We start from the raw sequence: 19,495 nt of genomic DNA, 5'->3' as shown, positions 1-19,495 counted from the left end.
AAGTACTGATTATTATGAGGCAACTGCAACTGCAAAGGACTAACTTGATTGAGATAACCAGCAATTTAAAACTCAAGCAATGACCCACCTCTAGGTATCCCAGCATATTCAAATGAAGAATATCTTAGCATTAACAGTTGTTGCATTGAAACATGTACTTGTTGACTACTCTAGCTAACGTTGAACTTGCTAAATGAAATGGTTGAATAATTGAAAAATTTGATTTTTCAGGCTAAAATATTTCTGGATAAGATTACATATGGGTTTCCAATCAACCAGGAAAGTCATAAACTCACAGATGTCTAATTATAGTTGCACAAACCAGAAGTAACTGTGAAAATATAGTAACAAATTGGCATGTCAATTATAAGAAAGCTTATGTTTATCTTTGCTGAACATACCCAAGATGTTGCTTTCGCCAATGGGGGTTCCCCTGTTCCAGTAGGAGTGAAGTCATCCAATTCGGGCAGAGTAAGGGGCAGCTCATTTTCTGGAAGAGGGACAACTTCACCAGTATCATCCAGGTACATCACTGGAAAAGGTTCTCCCCAATAGCGTTGTCTTGCAAAAAGCCAATCCCTCAGCTTGTAGTTCACCTAACAAGATAATATGTTTGAGTTCACATGCAACGTGTCGTGCACGATGTGCTGGAGAAAAACAATGTTGCCACAATAAATTTACAATAAATAAAAGACACCTTTTTCTTCCCATAACCAGTTCTCTCAAGCCAATTTATGACTTCTGAAGCAGCATCTTTGCATGACAAGCCATTGATATTCAGTCCAGATAATGAATTAGATGAGTTCACCATGACACCATCACCTAGATATGGTTCACCAAGGTTGCAACTTTCATCAAATGGGCTTACAACCCGAATGATTGGGATATTATATTTTAACGCAAACTTATGGTCACGAGAATCATGTGCAGGTACAGCCATAATTGCCCCGGTGCCATAACTGCATATAAAGTATGAACAAAAATATCAGCTGTGTTGCACAACTAGGAGATAATACAGTATAAAAAAAATCAAAAATGATAACAATAATCTGTTCACCACCTGAAAAAGAAAATTGTATTGGAATTACAGATGCGGATTAACTTGAATATACCAAATGCACATAATAAAATATGCTTCATAGCTGATATAGTAAGCATGTACATCCCTCTATAAGACGCATGAAAGAACAACAGTACCATAAATCATTTGTCAACCAAAATCAAAAACAACTAGTAGAATACTTGGAGAACAGTATTCTACCAACATGATGGAACCAAATAGTTGCCTTATATGTCGTATGGCGGAAGAAGCAACCACCTCCTAGATTCCGAGATGTTTTGCCAATATGGTTAGTGTAGACTGTTTCTAACAAAATAACTTGTTCAATGCCTCTAACCGATGATCCATTGAAAATTCAGGATGTAAGTGAAGATACAGAATATACCAACCTACAAACAGTGAAATGTTTCAAACAAAACAAGGTAAGAAGAAGAAGATGATGATGATGAATAAAACATTCTCTTTGTTGGAAAGAATAAAAATATTATATTCTTTAAGATGGGCTAAGATGACAGAAACAGTTTGACAAGAGAATTGTATTGAAACATGCATGTGAATTGCACCAACAGGCTGGTTCTACGTATAAAATTTTGACGAATGATAATGGACTCCATGCCCGCTGAAGAATAACTTCAGCATGAACATTTGAGCAACGAAGAGTATCTTACCAAAATCAAATATGTTGAGCTGAATAGGAAAAAAAAGTCTAGATTACTGGTTAATTAAAAAAGCTAGCCTGTAGAATCCAACAATAGCTGCAAATCAAAAGATAAGAGGTGGAGATAAGTGAGTCAGATGGGTACACCCATCAATGAAGATAAGATTGTGAATAACAATGGGTGACTTAACATGTACACACAAGGGAGTTATTTTAGGTCGGTCTATTCATGTTATCTTAGACCTTCCTACTCTCTTTGCTAGCACTTCCATGAAAATTTGAGCACCCCATTTTACCAAGTTCCTTCAAATCCTTGTTCACATGACCATACCACCTTAATCAGTTCTCCTCAATTCTTACGACTCCTGCATCATTCTTCCATTTCATCCTTCCTGGTTCTATATTTGCCATATATCTACCCTAGCATCCTTTATCATACAACAGTAATCTTCCATGTTTGTATCTTCTATATCACCAACATTCTGAATCATAATATATTACAGGCACTATTGTTGTTTTGAAAGTAGCTAATGTATTATTCTGGTTTCAAGCTTGACTTTGTAAAGCTCCCTGCCGGGTACCCATCAGCATAAGGTCAGCCATGAAGCTTCAAGTTCACCAGCTCTTGAACAAGGTAAACAGATGTTCAGGCAGTATCTTAAATAATGAAATACTATAGTTGATCGTTAGCATGTGCAACAACATTAGCCCAATATGGAAAATTATTTAAAATCAACGATCACTTGAAATTAAAATTTTAAATTTTGTTAAGAGCTAGTCCAGGTAAACCTTCCTAAAACATAATCTGCTACCCATATTGGAATGACTTCTCCAGTAGCTGGATTCTTAGCATACGAACCACTAAAAACACCAGATTTTTCTTTTTGAAGATCAGTTCTTTCAAGTTCACTTTTTCTCGCTGCAAGCTCTCTGTACTCCTCTACCTGCATTGACAAATTAATTCCCTTCATGTTGATGCAAAATAATCGAACAAAGAATCTAATGAACATACACTTTCATGTTGGGCCTCAGATATTAATGATGGCAATAGATGATGCTCAGGAGCCACGACAAGATATCTGCAAGGAAAGAGCAAAGGTCACAAAATTAATCCTGCAAAATATAGACAAGATTCCATGAAGTTCATAAAAAAATATTTAATAGTTTTGTAGGTAATGATAAACAGAATGAATATAACATACGTGGCACCAAAAATGGTGTCCGGTCTGGTTGTATAGACAGGTAGCTCTACACCTTGTTCCCATCCACGTGTACTAACAACATTAAATTTTAGCTCGGCACCTTCTGATCGACTTATCCAATTCTGTTGCATTTCTTTAATGCTTTCTGGCCAATCAAGTTCATCCAGATCTTCAAGAAGACGATCAGCATAAGCAGTAATCTTGAGCATCCATTGCCGCATTGGCTGGACAGGGAACCAGGAAGGCATTATATTTTATTATTAATAAATATGCATCATTCAAATATCCGAAGAGCTTAGAACACAACTAACACAGATGCTAAAGAAAATAAAAGCACAAAAAATTAGGTTGCTTTGGATGGTTATATAATTTTTCGGAGAGTACCTTCCTTATTACAGGATAACCCCCTCGTTCACTAACACCATTCACAACCTCTTCATTTGCCAAAACAGTGCCAAGAGCAGGGCACCAATTAACAGGTACTTCAGCCTGAATATACATAATTAAAAAGCAGTGTTAGCTTGACTTACTAGAAATATCACAGGAATGACAGTACGAAAGGAACAAAATAAATCTAAAATGTGCATAAACAAAATCCCATAAGAGAAAACAAATAGAGAATGCAATGATCCAACCAACAGATTGTCAGTCACATGATCCATGCATGAAGAACTGAAGGATTCCAAGGTGAAAAAGAAAATTGAGTGTTCAAGACCTGGTATGCAAGTCCTTTCTTCAACATTTGAAGAAAAATCCATTGTGTCCACTTATAGTATTCTGGTTCAGTCGTAGATATTTCACGATCCCAATCATATGAAAAACCTAATGATTTGAGCTGCAAAACAATAAAATAATTTGTTGAACAAATGAAAATGAGAACATGGATATGAGCAGGAGTATTTGGATATAACTGCACTTTAGACTCGTTTATAACTTAAACCATAATCAGGATATTACATGGAACTCTTAGGATAAATTATGTGTTATCTGATTGAGGCATCATTACATGGGGAAAAAAACCATCTTGATTTTTTTAATGACCAAAAAGGTGTCAATATAATTGTAATGCTAGCTACCCACTCAAAGAAGCAAATGGTAGAATATCAACATGGTCTGATTGTAGTATCTTACTACTGATTTCTCATGAAGGGGTAGTATGAATTTGCTTCCTTCACTAAGACATAACAATAATTAAAAGTTGGGACTGCATTGCAGAATCATGAAATTGGAAAAGATTCCAAGCCAGTAGTTTCAACTTTCAAGCATATAAATTATGAGGAAAAACTGCAATATGTAATGCATCAAGATAGTTTGGAACTGCTACTTTTCTTTCCTGCATATGACAACAGAGCTCTTTTGCAAGATTTGCGACTATTTCCCATTCTGATCATGAAACTACATCGGTGATTCATTGCAATAAACATGAATCAAGATGTTGTGTGTCCCTAGCAAATCTTGACCCAATCTCACAGCACTGTGTGGAGCTAGTTGACTCTTACTCTTAGTTCATCGTATAGTTTGACTACCTGATCTCCTACTATCATAAATAAAGCTCCTCATGAGGCCATGAAGTGTATCATAATGAAGTTGCAGTGAACCTCATGTGGGAGAGTGATAAAGAAAATATAACAATCATGCTCTTTTTTTCTAATATATGTACTAGCCACATTTTGTGCAACTAGTTATAATGCATGTGCGGCTGCCCGTGGCTGCTCAAGATTTTAGATTTGGGATAATTTTAAATGTAAATTTAACTCTAAAAATATCAGAATATAGTTAATTTATAACTAACTTTTTAAATCTCTTTTCCTTTTCCTTTAAAAGTACTTAAGTTCAAAGATACTTTTTAAGTCTTTCTGTGTTGCTGAATCAGATTTCCTCTCAAAGTCCGTTTACATTAGAATCCCTTGTTGTATATTAATTTTTAACATATTTTAAGCTTTTTAAGAGAGTGATCTAACTAGAGTTATTATAGTAAATATTTCAATTTTTAATAGAATAATCTGATTAGGGTTATTTTTGGAATTGAAAATTGGGACATTAAGCCTCTTTTATACAATTTAAGGACATAAAAGGCTGTCTATTTATCAAAAAAATGATCTGAACTATTCCAACGTCTAAAATTTGGCCATATGAGTACTTGATTATTGAACTGATACATACCTCTTAGTTGGGCAAAGCAAGTTATGCATGGAGCACTTCCAAAACACTGGATAATCATTTAACCACAACAAAATGAAACTCAAGGTGCAAACATACAAGGTACTTGTCCTTGATATCAGTTTGCTAACAGTTCATTAAATGTCAAATACAAATGATCAAAATTCACTTAGAAGAGACATTTCCCACCCATTTTACACTTAGAGGTATTTCTTGACTAGTTATCTGACAAATAAAGCACTCATGTCTAAAATTTTATAGAATATTGGCAAAGAATTTCAGTGCCACTTGGTTGGCTATCTATTGTTTTGAAAGGAAAGTCATAACTAAAACCTTGCTTTTTCTAGGTTAAAGTGAGTATATGACAGGATTCATACTTGTGTAGTCCTTCTTAGGACAGAATGAAAGTAAATATTCTTTTTAAGTACCTGTGACCTGAAGCGTTCAATATTTCGCTTTGTTGTGATCTTCGGATGAGTCCCTGTCTGTGCATGAAGAATAAAATTAGTGAAGGGCAAGTAAACAGAATAAATTATTTGTCACAGAAAAATGGCTAGCAAACCTCGATAGCATATTGTTCAGCAGGAAGACCAAATGCATCCCATCCCATTGGATGTAAGACATTGAAACCTTGCATGCGCTTGTATCTTGATAGAATGTCAGTGGCAGTATAACCCAGGGGATGGCCCACATGTAATCCAGCTCCACTACACAAGATAACGTACAAACTCAATGTAAACAAAGATTCTATATGCAATAAAATCACCATTAAAATTATCAACATAGCAGAGTTTGAAAACTTAAGGACTTCAAGGACATATACTATATAATACAGACAAAGTGAAAATATAACAAAGCCATTGAAGGAGCACCATATATGTTGCCTGAAAGCTTTCACGCGGTCTCTGATTCCACCTAGCACAAAAGGCAAGAAAAAAGCCGAAAAAACCATTGTCTTGCTGATAATGAATGGAGACTTTCTTTATTTTTTAACATTTTTAGCTTAGAAAAATATTGAAAAAGAATTTTATTAACAAAGAAGGAAAATTTTGCATATATTTAGATGAGGAAGGCAACAGTCCTAAGAGTATTTAGGTTTCCAATTCAATTTGGAAAAAAAAAAATGTAGTCTAAAAACATCTAACAAACAAAAAAAAACTCTAAAAAAATTAATTTCAAAAAAAGCACAAGATGTAGCATTCTACCATCAAACTGCTGAACAACTACTTTCCAACATATTTTACCATTCTATTATCCTTTTCCTACTGAATATGGGGAAAAAACAAATAGGGAACATAATACCCATGCCATACTTACACTAAAAATGGGCCTGCAATCCCAAACACTGAAAATTCTCAATCTTGTAACAGTCATACCATGCTAAAATTTGATAACATTTTCTTCCAAATTACAATGCATTAAGATATGAAGAAAAGGGGGTATGCCGTCTTCTTTTCTCCTTTATAAGGAATCAATATATCTCTAACGGTTTAGAGAATCCAAATCTCATCACTAGGGCACCATCTTGTTTTACGTCCTAATTTACCTTAAGCAACTCTTTTGAAAAGACTAGGCTACAGCATTTGACAGCAAATTTCTCCATCATTTCATCTTTAGCAGATTTTACTTTCCTTAACAGAACAAAAAGACAAACAAGCTCAAGAAACTCAAAGCCACTACCCACTCAAGAACCTCCAAAGGGATAGCACTCCTATCATCCTGTGTGGATCTTAGTTTTACCTTCAGTTTTCTAAGCTTCTAAAACCAAGAAAGAAGCAGAAACCTTTCTGACCTGTCCTTGTTGTCTGTGCTCTTCTTCACATTCAAGATAACCCAGTGTAAAGAGAAGTGCCTGAGCTTCTAATATCTTACCAAAGAGCTTTACGTGATACCAGCACAACTCAATTGAAAGTTTGAAACCCTACTTACCTCTATACTCCAACCCCCCCCCCCACCCCGAGAAATTTTGATGAAGGAAGCCTGCATTCAAAATCCTTATTACAGGTGCCCTTTGCTTCCAATGTACTTGAAATTTTGTAATCAAATCTCACTCTCCTCCCCCGTCCCCCTTAACAGCGTAACATGTCCTTGAATTTATTTAAAATAAATATAACAAAAAAGGTGCCAAAAAAATGTTACTCAGCATGGCAGCTGACAGGGATAGAAACAGCTTTTCCTTCAATATTACCTTCTGGGACTATAATTTTGGCATTTAATCTTAGAGATTTGTTTTATTTGCTGGTACATAATGTTCTTTGTGATTGATTCACCTAGTTTCATAAATCATTTTTAATTTTTCTTTCTGCATACAATAAAAATGATTTGCATGTCAAGTTGCGTTTGGATTTAGTAAAAATAAGAACATGGATTGGTCAAGATATGGTCTTCTTGGAGTCCAAATTCGGACAAAACTGAAACAGAAAAATTTGAAAATTAAATTTGTCTTCTTTTTTTTTTCAGGATGGATTCCAACAAGCACATCTGTTCAGGTTAAATTCACTTATAATTATTGAGTATAGATAAACTGTCTTCGTGCAAAGCATAAAGACATCAGGCTATATCCTTTCTCTTTATTATTCTTCTCCTGTGGATATGATGTCTGTAAAATAATTAATTACTAACCAATTTATGAACCAAATCTTTCAATGAAGCCTTCATCTTTTTGACAAAACAGCTATCAAACATTTAACACCTAGTCTTTGTTATAGCATTTACTACATATTCTTGGCAATGCACAATCCCAACCATTATACTCGGCTCATGAATTTTTTTTCTTCAAAAAAAAAAAAAATCAAAACAAGCTCATCAAAAATAAAACAAAATATAGAATCTAACTAGGTATAAATAGGAAGCAAGAACCTTTGTTTCTTCAAAAAAGAAACCATCTTTCTTGTTTCGACCGCAAATAGGAAAGAAGAACGCTATCTTTTTCAAAAAAAAAAAGTTTTTCTTGTTCCTCTCGACTCAAAGGTCACTAATATCAACCCAAGATCAAATCTTTTCACAAGATACCCTGTAGGCTCTCATAATTCCCATCAAAGCTAATAAAATCAACTCAAGATCAAATCTTTTCGCAAGGTAACAAATTGTCTCTCAACGTTACCATGACCGAAGACGTTACCTGGGGTAGGGAAACATGTCAAGGATGTAGCACTTGGGCTTGGAGGTGTCGACCTCGTCGGGAGTCCGGAACGTGCAGTTCTCCTCCCAGTACCGCTGCCACCGCGGCTCTATCTCATCGAATGGGTACGACCTCCGCTGCTTCTGCGCCGGCGGCCGCGGATTGTTGCCATTGCCGCCACCGCCGGCGGCGCAGCACCGGGCTCTAACCGGCCGGCGGTTGGTACGGGGGAGGACCACGAATGGAAGGGGAAATCGGAGAGTGGAAGCGAAGGGGAGCGCTTGGATTCGCAGCGGAGCCTGCGTTTGCATCGGAGCTTGCATTCTTGGCTCAAGAAAACGGAGGGAGGAGAGAGAGAGGGAATTGTGGTGGGGTGGTAGTGAGGTTTGCATCGGATAAACGAGCCCTGGCGGAAATAAATCGCGTGCGCTGCGCGTGCTAAAATTTACCGTAATATTACCGCGGTTTGTAAAGCAAGGATTTTAAAAATATATAGATCCTTCTAAATTTCCGATTTTACCCGCACACGCGCACACCCACATATAAACAGCTACTTAGATTTGTATTTTACACAAAAGCCATCCACGTACTTTTTTTTTTTACAGACATTCCTGGCGTTAGTTATCAGTCCAATTCGGGATTACATTCATAATTCATTTAACTGACATAGATTTCATTTATTTTTTTAAAAAATAAAAATAAAAAAGGTCAACTTAACATGTTAATTGTCCGCAAAATATGGAAACAAAGCCCATTTTGTTCTTCCAAGGGAGAATTGATGTAACACGATATTATTGCTGATCACAGTCGGGCCCTCAGCCCAAGCTCTATTTACTTTTAATCAGGCTTTTGGCCAGACCTATTTAAAATTAGACATTTTTTGAGTCCAAGCCCGGCTCATAATGAGCTCTACACGGGATACAGCTAGCCCATATCATGGTCAGCTAAACCATGCCAGACATTGTAGAAGCCTACGGATTTGTAAACAAGTACTACAGCAAATTCTTAGGTAGATTCAATAGATTTTCTTGTAAATTTTTTTATTTCGAATATTATCAAATTTAGCCAAGTTTTCATATTTTTAGTATAATAATTCTAGCATGTTTTCTTACTATCAAGTCTTTTTTGAGTATGATTCTATATTGGATTAATTCTCAAGTTAGAATTTGATGCATATATATATATATATATATATATATATATATATATATATATATATATATATATATATATATATATATATATATATATATATTATATGCGCTAGTGTTTTAAATTATTAACAAGATTTTTTTTTGGAGAATTTTCTTCACCAAGCGAATAATTCTTCAATCCAGTTTATATCTATATTGATTTTCAAAGTGTAACCTTATTGATCAAATTGTTTATTTTGTTTTCCCTGCCGCATTGTAAATAATAAAATGTTGTATTCTTGACCTTTACATTATTTCGCTAGCTTCTTTTTTTTTTTGACAAAGCTAGTAAAATTTCCACCTCACGTTGTATACCGTCATTATTTTCGTCACAACTATCAGTATTTTTATCATAGCCAGTCACAAGGAAAGCTATCATGCTCCATTTCTATTGTACCATCCTTCTAAACTGAGAAATAATGTGTGACAGTGTGTGTGTAGAGGTGTGCGTGCGTGAGAGAGAGAGATATGGATATTACTCCTCTAAAAAAATATATTTAGCCCTTTTAAATTTAAAATCAATAGTAAAATATTTAAATTAAATATGTATATTATTAATAATAGAATATATTGCTAATAATATTTATAAATAAAATATTGCATGTTTTGATAGTCTCTAAAATACATCTTAAGTGGATGGAAAAAATGAATGATTAAAATAATATGAGACAATGTGTTGTTATAATTTAATTATTAATATATATATATATATATATGTAGGTCATGATCAATAAAATATATACATATCAGCATACGTAGATCATGATCAATGAAATAAATTCTCAATTTAAATATTTTATTATATATTTTGGCTCGTTAGCACAATGATAATTGTTTATTTTTGTGTCCACATAATGCGTGGGTTAAAGCTTACCAAAATATGCAATATTTGATTTCTACATATTTTTAATCGCACAAATTATGGCCAATAGTATAAAGCCTTGATTTAAATATTTTATTATTAATTTTAGAATTGAGAAAAATAGATATTCTCTCATTTAAAAAGAAATATAATCTCTTTCTCTAGATTTTATTTAGAAGTTTGGAAAAAAATGACAAAAACTTTATTAAACAAATCATTGGTTATGTCTTATTCTTCCCTTTTTGTTAAAAAGTTATCAAAATTAGCACTATATCCTCCCTAATGCAAATCTTATCCTCATTTCTGTCACGTTCAACATAGATTATTGGGTTTCAAAAATTAGACAAGTGGATTAATAAAAAACCGGTAAATGAACCAACAACATGAAAATAGTTTTTGTTTTTTTTTTGTGTTGGAGGTGGTTTGAGACAATCAGATTTCATACGATAATAAATTTTATAATCGTATAGATGAGGCTAAAATTCAGTTTACTATAATAATTTTTAGTAACTTAATCAACCAAACTGGTTACCACGACGAGAATGAAAAGATGGTAACTAAAAACTCAGATTAAAGTATAGATAAGATTAGAATTTTGTTTACCATAATAATTCTTAGTAACCTTATCGAGCAAATCGGCTGGCAACCACGATAACAAAAAACGATGGCAACAAAAAATCATGCAGGGTCTCGCTTAACTAGATTTTTGCTCTATCAAATTAGATTCGTTTGCGACCGTACAATCGGGCTTCCACTCGGTTGTACTGTTGCTACACAATATTATATATATATATATATATATATATATATATATATATATATATATATATATAGGCGGATGTTGGCGGCTATGCTGAGCCAAACGGCAGCAAAATCTCTTGTCGTGCTGTTCCGGAAGCTCCGTTGACCGTCGTAATAGACAGCGGAGAAATGGGAGGAAAAGAAGGGGCAGGAGGTCCATCTCTCGACTCCTCCCCGTTGCTTCCAACCTTAATCCCCGAGAGAGGAGGATCTGGCTCCAGTGGAGCAGTAGGAGGAGGAGGAGAGAAGGATCTCTTCTGCTCACTCTGCACTCGGAGCGACGACGCCAGCGGGATCCTCGCCGAGGTGAGGAGGCAGCTGTGGCTGGCGGGGCCTCTGATCGCGGTGAGCCTTCTCCACTACTCCATCCAGGTGATCTCGGTCATGTTCGTAGGCCACCTTGGAGAGCTCCCCCTCTCCGGCGCATCCATGGCCACCTCCTTCGCCAACGTCACTGGCTTCAGTGTTCTGGTATGTGGATTCCTCGCTTCCTTCTCATTTTCCGCCTTGGATGACGATTAGAATGCTGAGACTCCATCAGCTACTAGAATTTGAGATATTTTGTCTCTGTTGGGTGCTTGGATTCGTTTTTTACAATTTCTGGTAGTCCCACGATGCCTCTTATGGCTTGCTGCTTCTTTGCTACTTGCTAGCATAAAAATGAGATCCTTTCCCCCCCTTATTTTATGGTTGAGATTAGGTAGTGTAAAAATTTGGAATTTTGCTTGTGAGTTGAGAAAAAAACATGAAGGAGAATCGATTAAGTATATAAAATATACGCTTTTGATGCAGTTTGTGGGGCAAAAGAAAGAAAGAAAGAAAGAAAGAAAGAAAGAAATAATTATTTGCATCTCTATACTCTGAAAAAATTCTGATTATCTATATTACATGTTTGCGGCTGATCATCCATCAAGGAGTTGGCCCCTGCCTTATATAACCAGTGCTCAATTATTCTTCTCTGTAGCTACATAATTAGCTTGATTAGTCTAAACACACAATAACTGGGCTTTATGAAGAAGAATACTGATTGTGTTTCAGAAGGAAAAGAACAAATTATCTCCTTGATCCAAAACACAAAGTGACCAAGCTGGAAGGGATAAAACTTTTAGGGTCAGGGAGAAATGCAAATACCTCAAAATATAAATAGGGACAAAGGAAATTAAGTTATTGCATTTAATAGCAACTGTCTAACCGAGAAATTTGGCCCTCTACCTGCCGATTGGCCTTCGACGTTTCATTTTCTCTCCTTCTCCTGTCCAAAGATTGTCTGGCTGGGCTCTTAATACCGGTTCAAAGGGCTGGCTTCAGGTTGAGAGCCAATCCTAAAAAATTTCCAAATACTGATGAAGCATACCCTAATCCTCAAAAGTGAGACCATGTAGATGGCATGATTTCCATCAGCTAAAGATGATTCAAGTCCAATTGTTCATGCCTTTCTGAACTGCAGTGAATTGTTGAATACAAGGGTCTTTGGCTCGATCAAACTCAAACAAATTGCTATATTATGCAGTAACCGGAAACTGTAAGTAATAATACAATATCTGGTAAACTAGCTGCCAGTTTCAAAACTTAATTGCTAACCTTTCTTTTTCAACTTGTTTTAGCCATTCTTGTGAAGCTTGTTTCCTTCTGCTCATTAAAGTTTAAAAATTCTTTTGGGTAATTGTTCGCAATTCAATATCATATGTAATTCTTTCCTTATTAGCAATATATTTTAAACTGGTACAGTTAATAAAGTTTTCTTCCTTCTTTTCACTCATAACTAGTTGGGAATGGCAAGTGCATTGGATCCCCTATGTGGGCAGGGATATGGTGCAAAACAATATCATATGCTTGGTATACATATGCAAAGGGCTATGCTTGTTCTTCTCCTTGCAAGTATTCCTCTGGCTTTTATCCTGGCCTACACCAGCCAAATTCTCATGGCTGTTGGTCAAAATCCAGAGATTTCAATGGAAGCAGGACTATATGCTTGTTGGTTGATTCCTGGCCTTTTTGCCTATGGTTTGCTTCAATGTCATGTCAGGTTTCTGCAAACCCAAAACATTGTGTTTCCAATGTTGTTAACATCCGGAATAACTGTATTGTTCCACATTATTGTGTGCTGGATTCTAGTGTACAAGTCTGACCTTGGCAACAAGGGTGCTGCTATGGCGACCACCATATCATATTGGATCAATGTGTTTCTGTTAGCAACTTATGTCAAGTTTTCTCAAGCTTGCAAGGAGACTTGGACAGGTCTATCAGTGGAGGCATTACATGATGTCCTCAACTTCCTAAGACTTGCTGTTCCTTCGGCATTTATGACTTGGTAAGTCCCCTTTATAGTAGCTATTGTGTAAGTTTCTATTGCAAACTGTGACACTGATTCTTGGTAGTGTAGGTCTCATAGGAACTGGTGCAGTGAACTAGATTGAGTCACATGTAGGGGGATTTCGAATAATGGAAATGAATAAAAGCATGTTCAGAGGCACATAAATAATAGACATGCAGAAGTCTCATGTTTCCCTTTTTCCATTCCAGTGAAACATGCTTAGCTTGCAGAGATCTCAAACAGTTAACCACATAACCTGTGAATACACATGGATATTGGGCTTTCCTTACTGTGAGCTGTAGACTTCAATGTTCAAGCATGTTAAATTATAACTTTGTATAATTATAGAATTTGTGATGTTTGATTCTTAAACAAATGTTATGCAACTATCTTTACTTTATGGTTGAGCATCTAAAATGCGCATAGTAAGATAATAAAATATGCCTTATTATCCTATACTTTTGATACTGAATGTGACTACATCTGTCTCTATGCTCTGTTGCCGATTCTTCCCTGTGCACCTTGTGGTTTACACCTGCAGGTGCAGGCTCCATCATTTTTGTCCCTTTGAAACTACTGCCTGTGCTTGAGTCTAGTAAATTATGAATGAAATGTGAGTTTCATATGATAAATTATATAATTTATTACCCTTCTATATGTAAGTATGATACTAGAACATGCATATGATAATATGGACTGAACTATCAATGCCCTTTTTTTACCCTTTTTTGAAAGCAAAGAGGGGAGACCCATCTTTATTATAATTAACCAAGTCCAAATTCCCGTGGATTCACTGCCAAAGACTCAAACCTGGAACCGTTGGTTTTTAAGCAAAGTTGTGTGTCTATTGGGGTAAGCCTCAGTTTACTGTACAATCAATATTTTAACAATGAAATGTGCAAGATAGGGACATGTTTTGAATTCTCTGATAATTGACAATGGCACCTGGTATTGCTCTGCCTCTTTTAGTGACAGATTTAAAATTTTTCCTCTACCATATTGATTTCTTTGATGTTGTTGACTTGGCTGCCTAGAGTCCACATTGCTTAGTGGGGTTGTTTTGAAATTTAACCTTGCTTATTAAACTATTTTCAGTTTAACTTGATTAAGTTGTGGAAACATCTTGTTCCTAATTATGCTGTAACAAACTACCCGACATCTAAAAATTGATTACTTCTCTGTATTAATACAGTTTGGAGTATTGGTCATTCGAGATGGTGGTTCTCTTGGCTGGCCTACTTCCCAATCCAAAGCTAGAGACTTCAGTACTTTCAATCAGGTTAGCAATTAAAATTTCCATTTTTCCAATAGTTTGTAATGAGGTTGTCAAGCTGGCGGAGCAGTAGCCACATGCCACAACCCCTCATGTCTCCAGATATGGTTTGTATACGTAGATTGACTATTTAACATCTTACCCTAGAACAATTCTGGGAAGAGAAAATACATATAGACTTTTCTTTTTATTTTATATAAGAAAACGTTACATGTTTATGAGAAAGACTTGTTTAAGCAAATATACAACATTGTTAAGTTTCCTTGCTCATATTGATTTGACAGAAAATGGATACAAATAGGTAGATAGTGCATAACATTTATATATCATGCAGACATGGTAAACATAGTGCCTCGACCATGTATCTAGATTTCTAAAAGTTGTATGAAAGCTCAGATGACTTACAATCTAACCAATTTAAGTTAAAAATGTCTAGATGTCTGAATCCATTAGCTGTCAGTATAGTTTAATCTGTTTACGGCAAGACTTTCTAACCATGCTTGTCAGAGAGGCCCCCATTCCAATATAGTTGCAGTAATATTGGTACCCTGTTTTGAAGGAAGTCGATGGCAGGCATGTTGGCATGCTTGGGTATAGTTTTAGTGCTGTGTGCTGTTTATTGGTGTTTTCTTTTGTTTTGTATCCATGCATGAATTTTATGTGGTATATTTGTACATGCTATGACTAGGTCTTTTGTCTTGCGTTTAGGTGTAAATCTTGTAGCAAGTGATATCTGCTTCATTTTCCAGTTGAAGTTTAGATTCAATACAGAACTTGCTCCCCATTTTTCAGTTTTAGGATTTGTCAGCTTACTTCTTTAATGTGGATCCATTAACCTATCTGACAATTACAGAATCCTTTATTCTCCCTTCTTTTGTGTCCAGCTTTTTAACATTTCCAACTTATATTGGGACTTTCAGTCAAATTTTAAACATCCCTTTCTTCTCAGGCAGTCCTCTATCATGCTCACCCCTTAAAGTTATCTATCTATCAGTGTGCTTTTAAAATAGTTTGCCATTTTAGTATGAAGGTGTTGCCAGATAACTCTTAACTTATTTTGCCAGCCTCAACACTATGTGGATTGTTTATATGATTCCAACTGGTCTCAGCAGTGCAGTGAGGTTAGTTGAGTTAACTGTTTTTGTAATTTGTCAATGCAACTTGGCTTTTAATTGATATTTATGTACCTTTTTTGCAGTATAAGAGTTTCAAATGAATTGGGTGCTGGAAACCCACAAGCTGCATGCTTATCAGTGTATGCTGCACTTATCATGGCTATCACAGAGGGTTTGATGGTAGCTTTGATCACCATTCTAGTACGCCATGTCTGGGGCTACTTATATAGCAATGAAGAAGAAGTAGCAAAATATATATCAATAATGATGCCAATTCTTGCAACCTCTGACTTTATGGATGGAATACAATGCACACTATCAGGTTTGAACAACAAATTATATCCAGTTTCTCCAGTTAAGGTTTCTCAATTTACTGATATAAGAATAAGTCTCCAAACCATGCTTTAAAATTTTTCTGATTCGATCTATAACTTGGCCAAGTGAACCTTTTGGACCCTTAATTGTTCTAACAATTTGCAGTGCCCAACAGACCAACCATCCATGATTACCTAATAGGACAGTCTGATGTGGCATGATGGGGTTTAACTTGGACTAGACTCAGTCAAAGATTTTATATGATCCATAAGTGGGTTCACAAAATTGTATTATTCTTTTTTTGAATTTACTTAATTGCATATGTACCACAAAATTGATCTGCTAAAAAATTAACATATTACTCAGTCATAGTCTCGTTCCTTTGATTTGGCTTGTTAGGGTTTTGACTTGGATACAATCTCAAGCTTGACTTGCCGACAAAGTCATATGATTATTAAGTTGAATTTATTCATCATATCTATCTTTTATTTTAAATCATGCAACATAATCAGCTCAGACGGATGCTACATTATTCTTGTTTTTGTCGGTCCTTTTTCAATTACCAACACTGTTCTAAATTGTTTTTCATATTCTTTATAATAGAGGTTGTATCTGCTTTTTTCCCCTTTAAGTAAAAGAAGAGCCTCATTTAGTCTATGTAGTTTTCATATATCTTTTGAAAAATTATTTTATCAAACTGCACACCATGATTTTTTTGGGTGTCTGTGCATACTGAACCTTGAAACTTTAGGTGCTGCTAGAGGATGTGGCATGCAGAAGATATGTTCTTTAGTCAATCTTGGAGCTTATTATGTTGTCGGTATTCCTTCTGCTATCCTATTTGCTTTTGTCTTGCATGTTGGTGGCCAGGTGGGTCTTATCTATAACTGTATATTATTTGAACTCTCTCTTTGATGCGAGACTTCTTCTAGACTTGATTTTCTAATTGTAGAATTGTTGCACCAGGGACTTTGGATGGGAATCATATGTGCGCTGATTGTACAAGTTTCGATTCTTGTTGTCATGATGCTTTGTATCAATTGGAATCAAGAAGTAAGTGATTTACATGTGACTTGCCAGATGTATACATAAATATGTCTTGGTATCCCTTTTAGTATTTGCAGAGGATCTGGTTTTTCTGTGACTGGATGCCTTTGAAGAACTCACAACACACACACACACACACACACACTGTTTGAGAGAGTATGATTCTTTCCTGCAACTGTGTTCCTCATATTTGTAGTGAATTCACTGTTTTCTGTGCAGCAATGTGAGTGCATGTACTTTGACTTGCATAATTCTTTAAGATTTTTCTTCTCAAATTTGTAGAGAATTCATGGTTTTCTTGCCCCCCATTGTATGCTTTCTTCTGCAGGCAAGGAAGGCCAAGGACAGAGCTCACAACTTTGCTATTGCTGCAGAAGCTATATGATGATACTTGACAGTCTGGTCTCTTAGCATTCCTTTCAATTAATCTCTCATGGATGCAGAGGTGATTTTTGAAGATTCATTTTGGAAATATCGAGACTTGAAGATATGAAACATATGCCTTTTCTCTACCTATCTCCTATACGACCTTTCTTTAATTCAAGGGAAAAGCCGGTGCTTCATGTGATGGTTCCGCACATGCTGCAAGTACTAGAACTGAGAATTTTGATAACAGCTCCAAGTTATAGCTGCAGTCTGAAAGTGTGCATAAGGTCCTTTCATTCTGAGCCTTGACAACTATAGACTGAATCCACGAATAGTTGCATCTCTTGGCACTACTGGAGGGAGTCATGGGCGCAGGTGCAAGTAAAGAAAAATTAGAATTACAATTCTGTAAAGAAAGATTTCAGTTATTTAATTTGCTATTTTATGAACTGGAAATAAATGCTTGCAAAACTTGTTGAAGTTTCTCTCAAAGTCGGTAGCTTTGACGCGATGGGGATGCATTTCTTGAGGCACTGCTATTATTATCTCCTTCTCAGTGGCATCAAATTTTGGCATCCGATATCATCGCCACTGAACATCATGGCAGGTTCTTATTTTTGCTTTCCTTTGTTTTTATAAAGCACATTTGCTGTTGCATTACCAATGCAAAATGCAAAACAATTAGCTAATTTTTGACAGGTCATATGAAACTCACTTGTATTGGCCACTAAAAGGAGTAAATTGGAGCGTGCCTCGGGAGTCAGGACTACTAACTTTTGGCCTGCAAAAGCCATGGCAAGGATAAAATACCACAAAATGGTATTCATCAACCATACAAAAAGGCTCTGTAGATGAACACAAAGGCTCTGTGCATGAACATGAAGAACGTTAGATTTGATTTAAGCAGTGAGAGCTTACCAAAGAGGATTGAATTGTATTTTGAGGGAGAGCAATTTTAACCATCTGAACGCTTCTCATAAAACTTATTTGCAAGTGTTCTAAGCTCTAATCTATTGATTTTTAGAGTGAGTACCTCAGGAGAAAACACATCAGGATTTAGCGGGATTGTGTTTTTCTTTTTTCCATAAATAGTAGGATCTGGAGATAAGGGTCACTTTATTTTGGACCTGTTAATATTCACTTGTGAGATATGGATACTCTTGGTGACATTAATACTCACAGAGGTTATCTTATAGGATCTCCACTTGTCTCTTCCTTCTTCTCTATTTTGTAGGCTGATTCTTATGGATGTATTTATACATGTTATGTGTAGCATATCTATCTTACTAATAAAAAAAAGGTACAAATAGATGCCAGAATCATATAAAAGATATGATCAGCTGATTACAAACGACATTTCTAAATGTTTCATGCAGAGAGAGTTTCTCAGCGTGGGTCAGCTACGTATAAAACTTGCGAGCGTACCAAAAAAATTCTGAGCTTATGGCTAATAATGGCAGTGGCGAAAGCAAGCCCTTGCATCAAAATTTAGGATTATGATGGCATGGAAAAACAAAGTAATAAAGATTTATACGTATACAAGGTTTGCAAAAGATGTTAAATAGAAATAGATTTGCAATACCGATCAAGTGGCAAGTGGGTTCCCATTTATAGGTAATGCTGACTTACCAAAAAAGAGAAATATACAAATAAGAAGAGAATTTATGGGTGTTATTTTCTTGAGAAATGTACCAAATGAAAAGAACTCCTCTCAGCCAACGAGGGCTCGTTTGGTTCGCAGGAAAACGAGGGGGGAAAGTGTGGTCAACGGGAAAGTAATGAAATGCCTCTTGTTTGGTTGGAGTTTTCAAAGGAGAGAGATGGGAAAGTGGTATTCCCATAGGAATATGATTCCCACATTTCATGGGAAAGTCTTTCCCATGAGAAACATGGGAAAATTACTTTCCCATGAGGTGGGAATCACTCTTTTTTTATTTTTTTCCCAAAAAGACCCTTCAGCATTAAAGAAGCATTAAAGAGGCATTAAAGACCTAATTTTTATTAAGGG

General features: G+C 35.7%; 2 protein-coding genes across 4 annotated transcripts in view; one reads left to right on the top strand and one right to left on the bottom strand.

Annotated features, from left to right (window-relative positions):
• The window catches only part of LOC103696254 (leucine--tRNA ligase, chloroplastic/mitochondrial), a 31,166-nt gene extending 22,583 nt beyond the window's left edge, over positions 1–8,583 (bottom strand). For both annotated transcript variants that reach the window (XM_026801006.2, XM_026801008.2), the window contains exons 1-10: positions 8,202–8,583; positions 5,643–5,787; positions 5,509–5,565; positions 3,636–3,755; positions 3,305–3,409; positions 2,921–3,144; positions 2,731–2,797; positions 2,508–2,662; positions 698–959; positions 402–596 (exon numbers count right to left, since the gene is read on the bottom strand). In XM_026801006.2, coding sequence (XP_026656807.2) covers positions 402–596; positions 698–959; positions 2,508–2,662; positions 2,731–2,797; positions 2,921–3,144; positions 3,305–3,409; positions 3,636–3,755; positions 5,509–5,565; positions 5,643–5,787; positions 8,202–8,524 — 1,653 coding nt within the window. In that variant the 5' untranslated portion in view covers positions 8,525–8,583. The remainder of the gene's footprint in view (positions 1–401; positions 597–697; positions 960–2,507; positions 2,663–2,730; positions 2,798–2,920; positions 3,145–3,304; positions 3,410–3,635; positions 3,756–5,508; positions 5,566–5,642; positions 5,788–8,201) is intronic.
• Positions 8,584–11,102: 2,519 nt separating this feature from the next.
• Positions 11,103–18,621, top strand: LOC103696267 (protein DETOXIFICATION 16-like). Of its 2 annotated transcripts, none has more exons than XM_039128649.1 (9): positions 11,103–11,528; positions 12,824–13,368; positions 14,564–14,650; positions 15,709–15,765; positions 15,843–16,081; positions 16,826–16,944; positions 17,041–17,127; positions 17,450–18,094; positions 18,222–18,621. In XM_039128649.1, exons 1-8 carry the CDS (start codon positions 11,187–11,189, stop codon positions 17,504–17,506), a joined length of 1,533 nt encoding a protein of 510 aa, XP_038984577.1. In that variant the 5' UTR covers positions 11,103–11,186; the 3' UTR covers positions 17,507–18,094; positions 18,222–18,621. The 2 variants fall into 2 exon arrangements, with proteins under 2 accessions (XP_038984577.1, XP_008776058.2); XM_008777836.3 differs by having other exon boundaries at positions 18,187–18,621.
• The last annotated feature ends 874 nt before the right edge of the window (positions 18,622–19,495 follow it).

Source organism: Phoenix dactylifera, chromosome 8, assembly GCF_009389715.1.
Source record: "Phoenix dactylifera cultivar Barhee BC4 chromosome 8, palm_55x_up_171113_PBpolish2nd_filt_p, whole genome shotgun sequence".
Lineage (NCBI taxonomy): Eukaryota > Viridiplantae > Streptophyta > Magnoliopsida > Arecales > Arecaceae > Phoenix > Phoenix dactylifera.
This window is presented reverse-complemented; position numbering and strand designations above follow the sequence as displayed.

Bases quoted from the DNA above. Each gene is read 5' to 3' on its own strand.
- LOC103696267 (XM_039128649.1), top strand. From the start codon at position 11,187: ATGGGAGGAAAAGAAGGGGCAGGAGGTCCATCTCTCGACTCCTCCCCG. The intron at 11,529-12,823 runs GTATGTGGATTC...ACTCATAACTAG, and splicing joins TCACTGGCTTCAGTGTTCTG to TTGGGAATGGCAAGTGCATT. The intron at 16,945-17,040 runs GTGGGTCTTATC...TTGTTGCACCAG, and splicing joins TCTTGCATGTTGGTGGCCAG to GGACTTTGGATGGGAATCAT.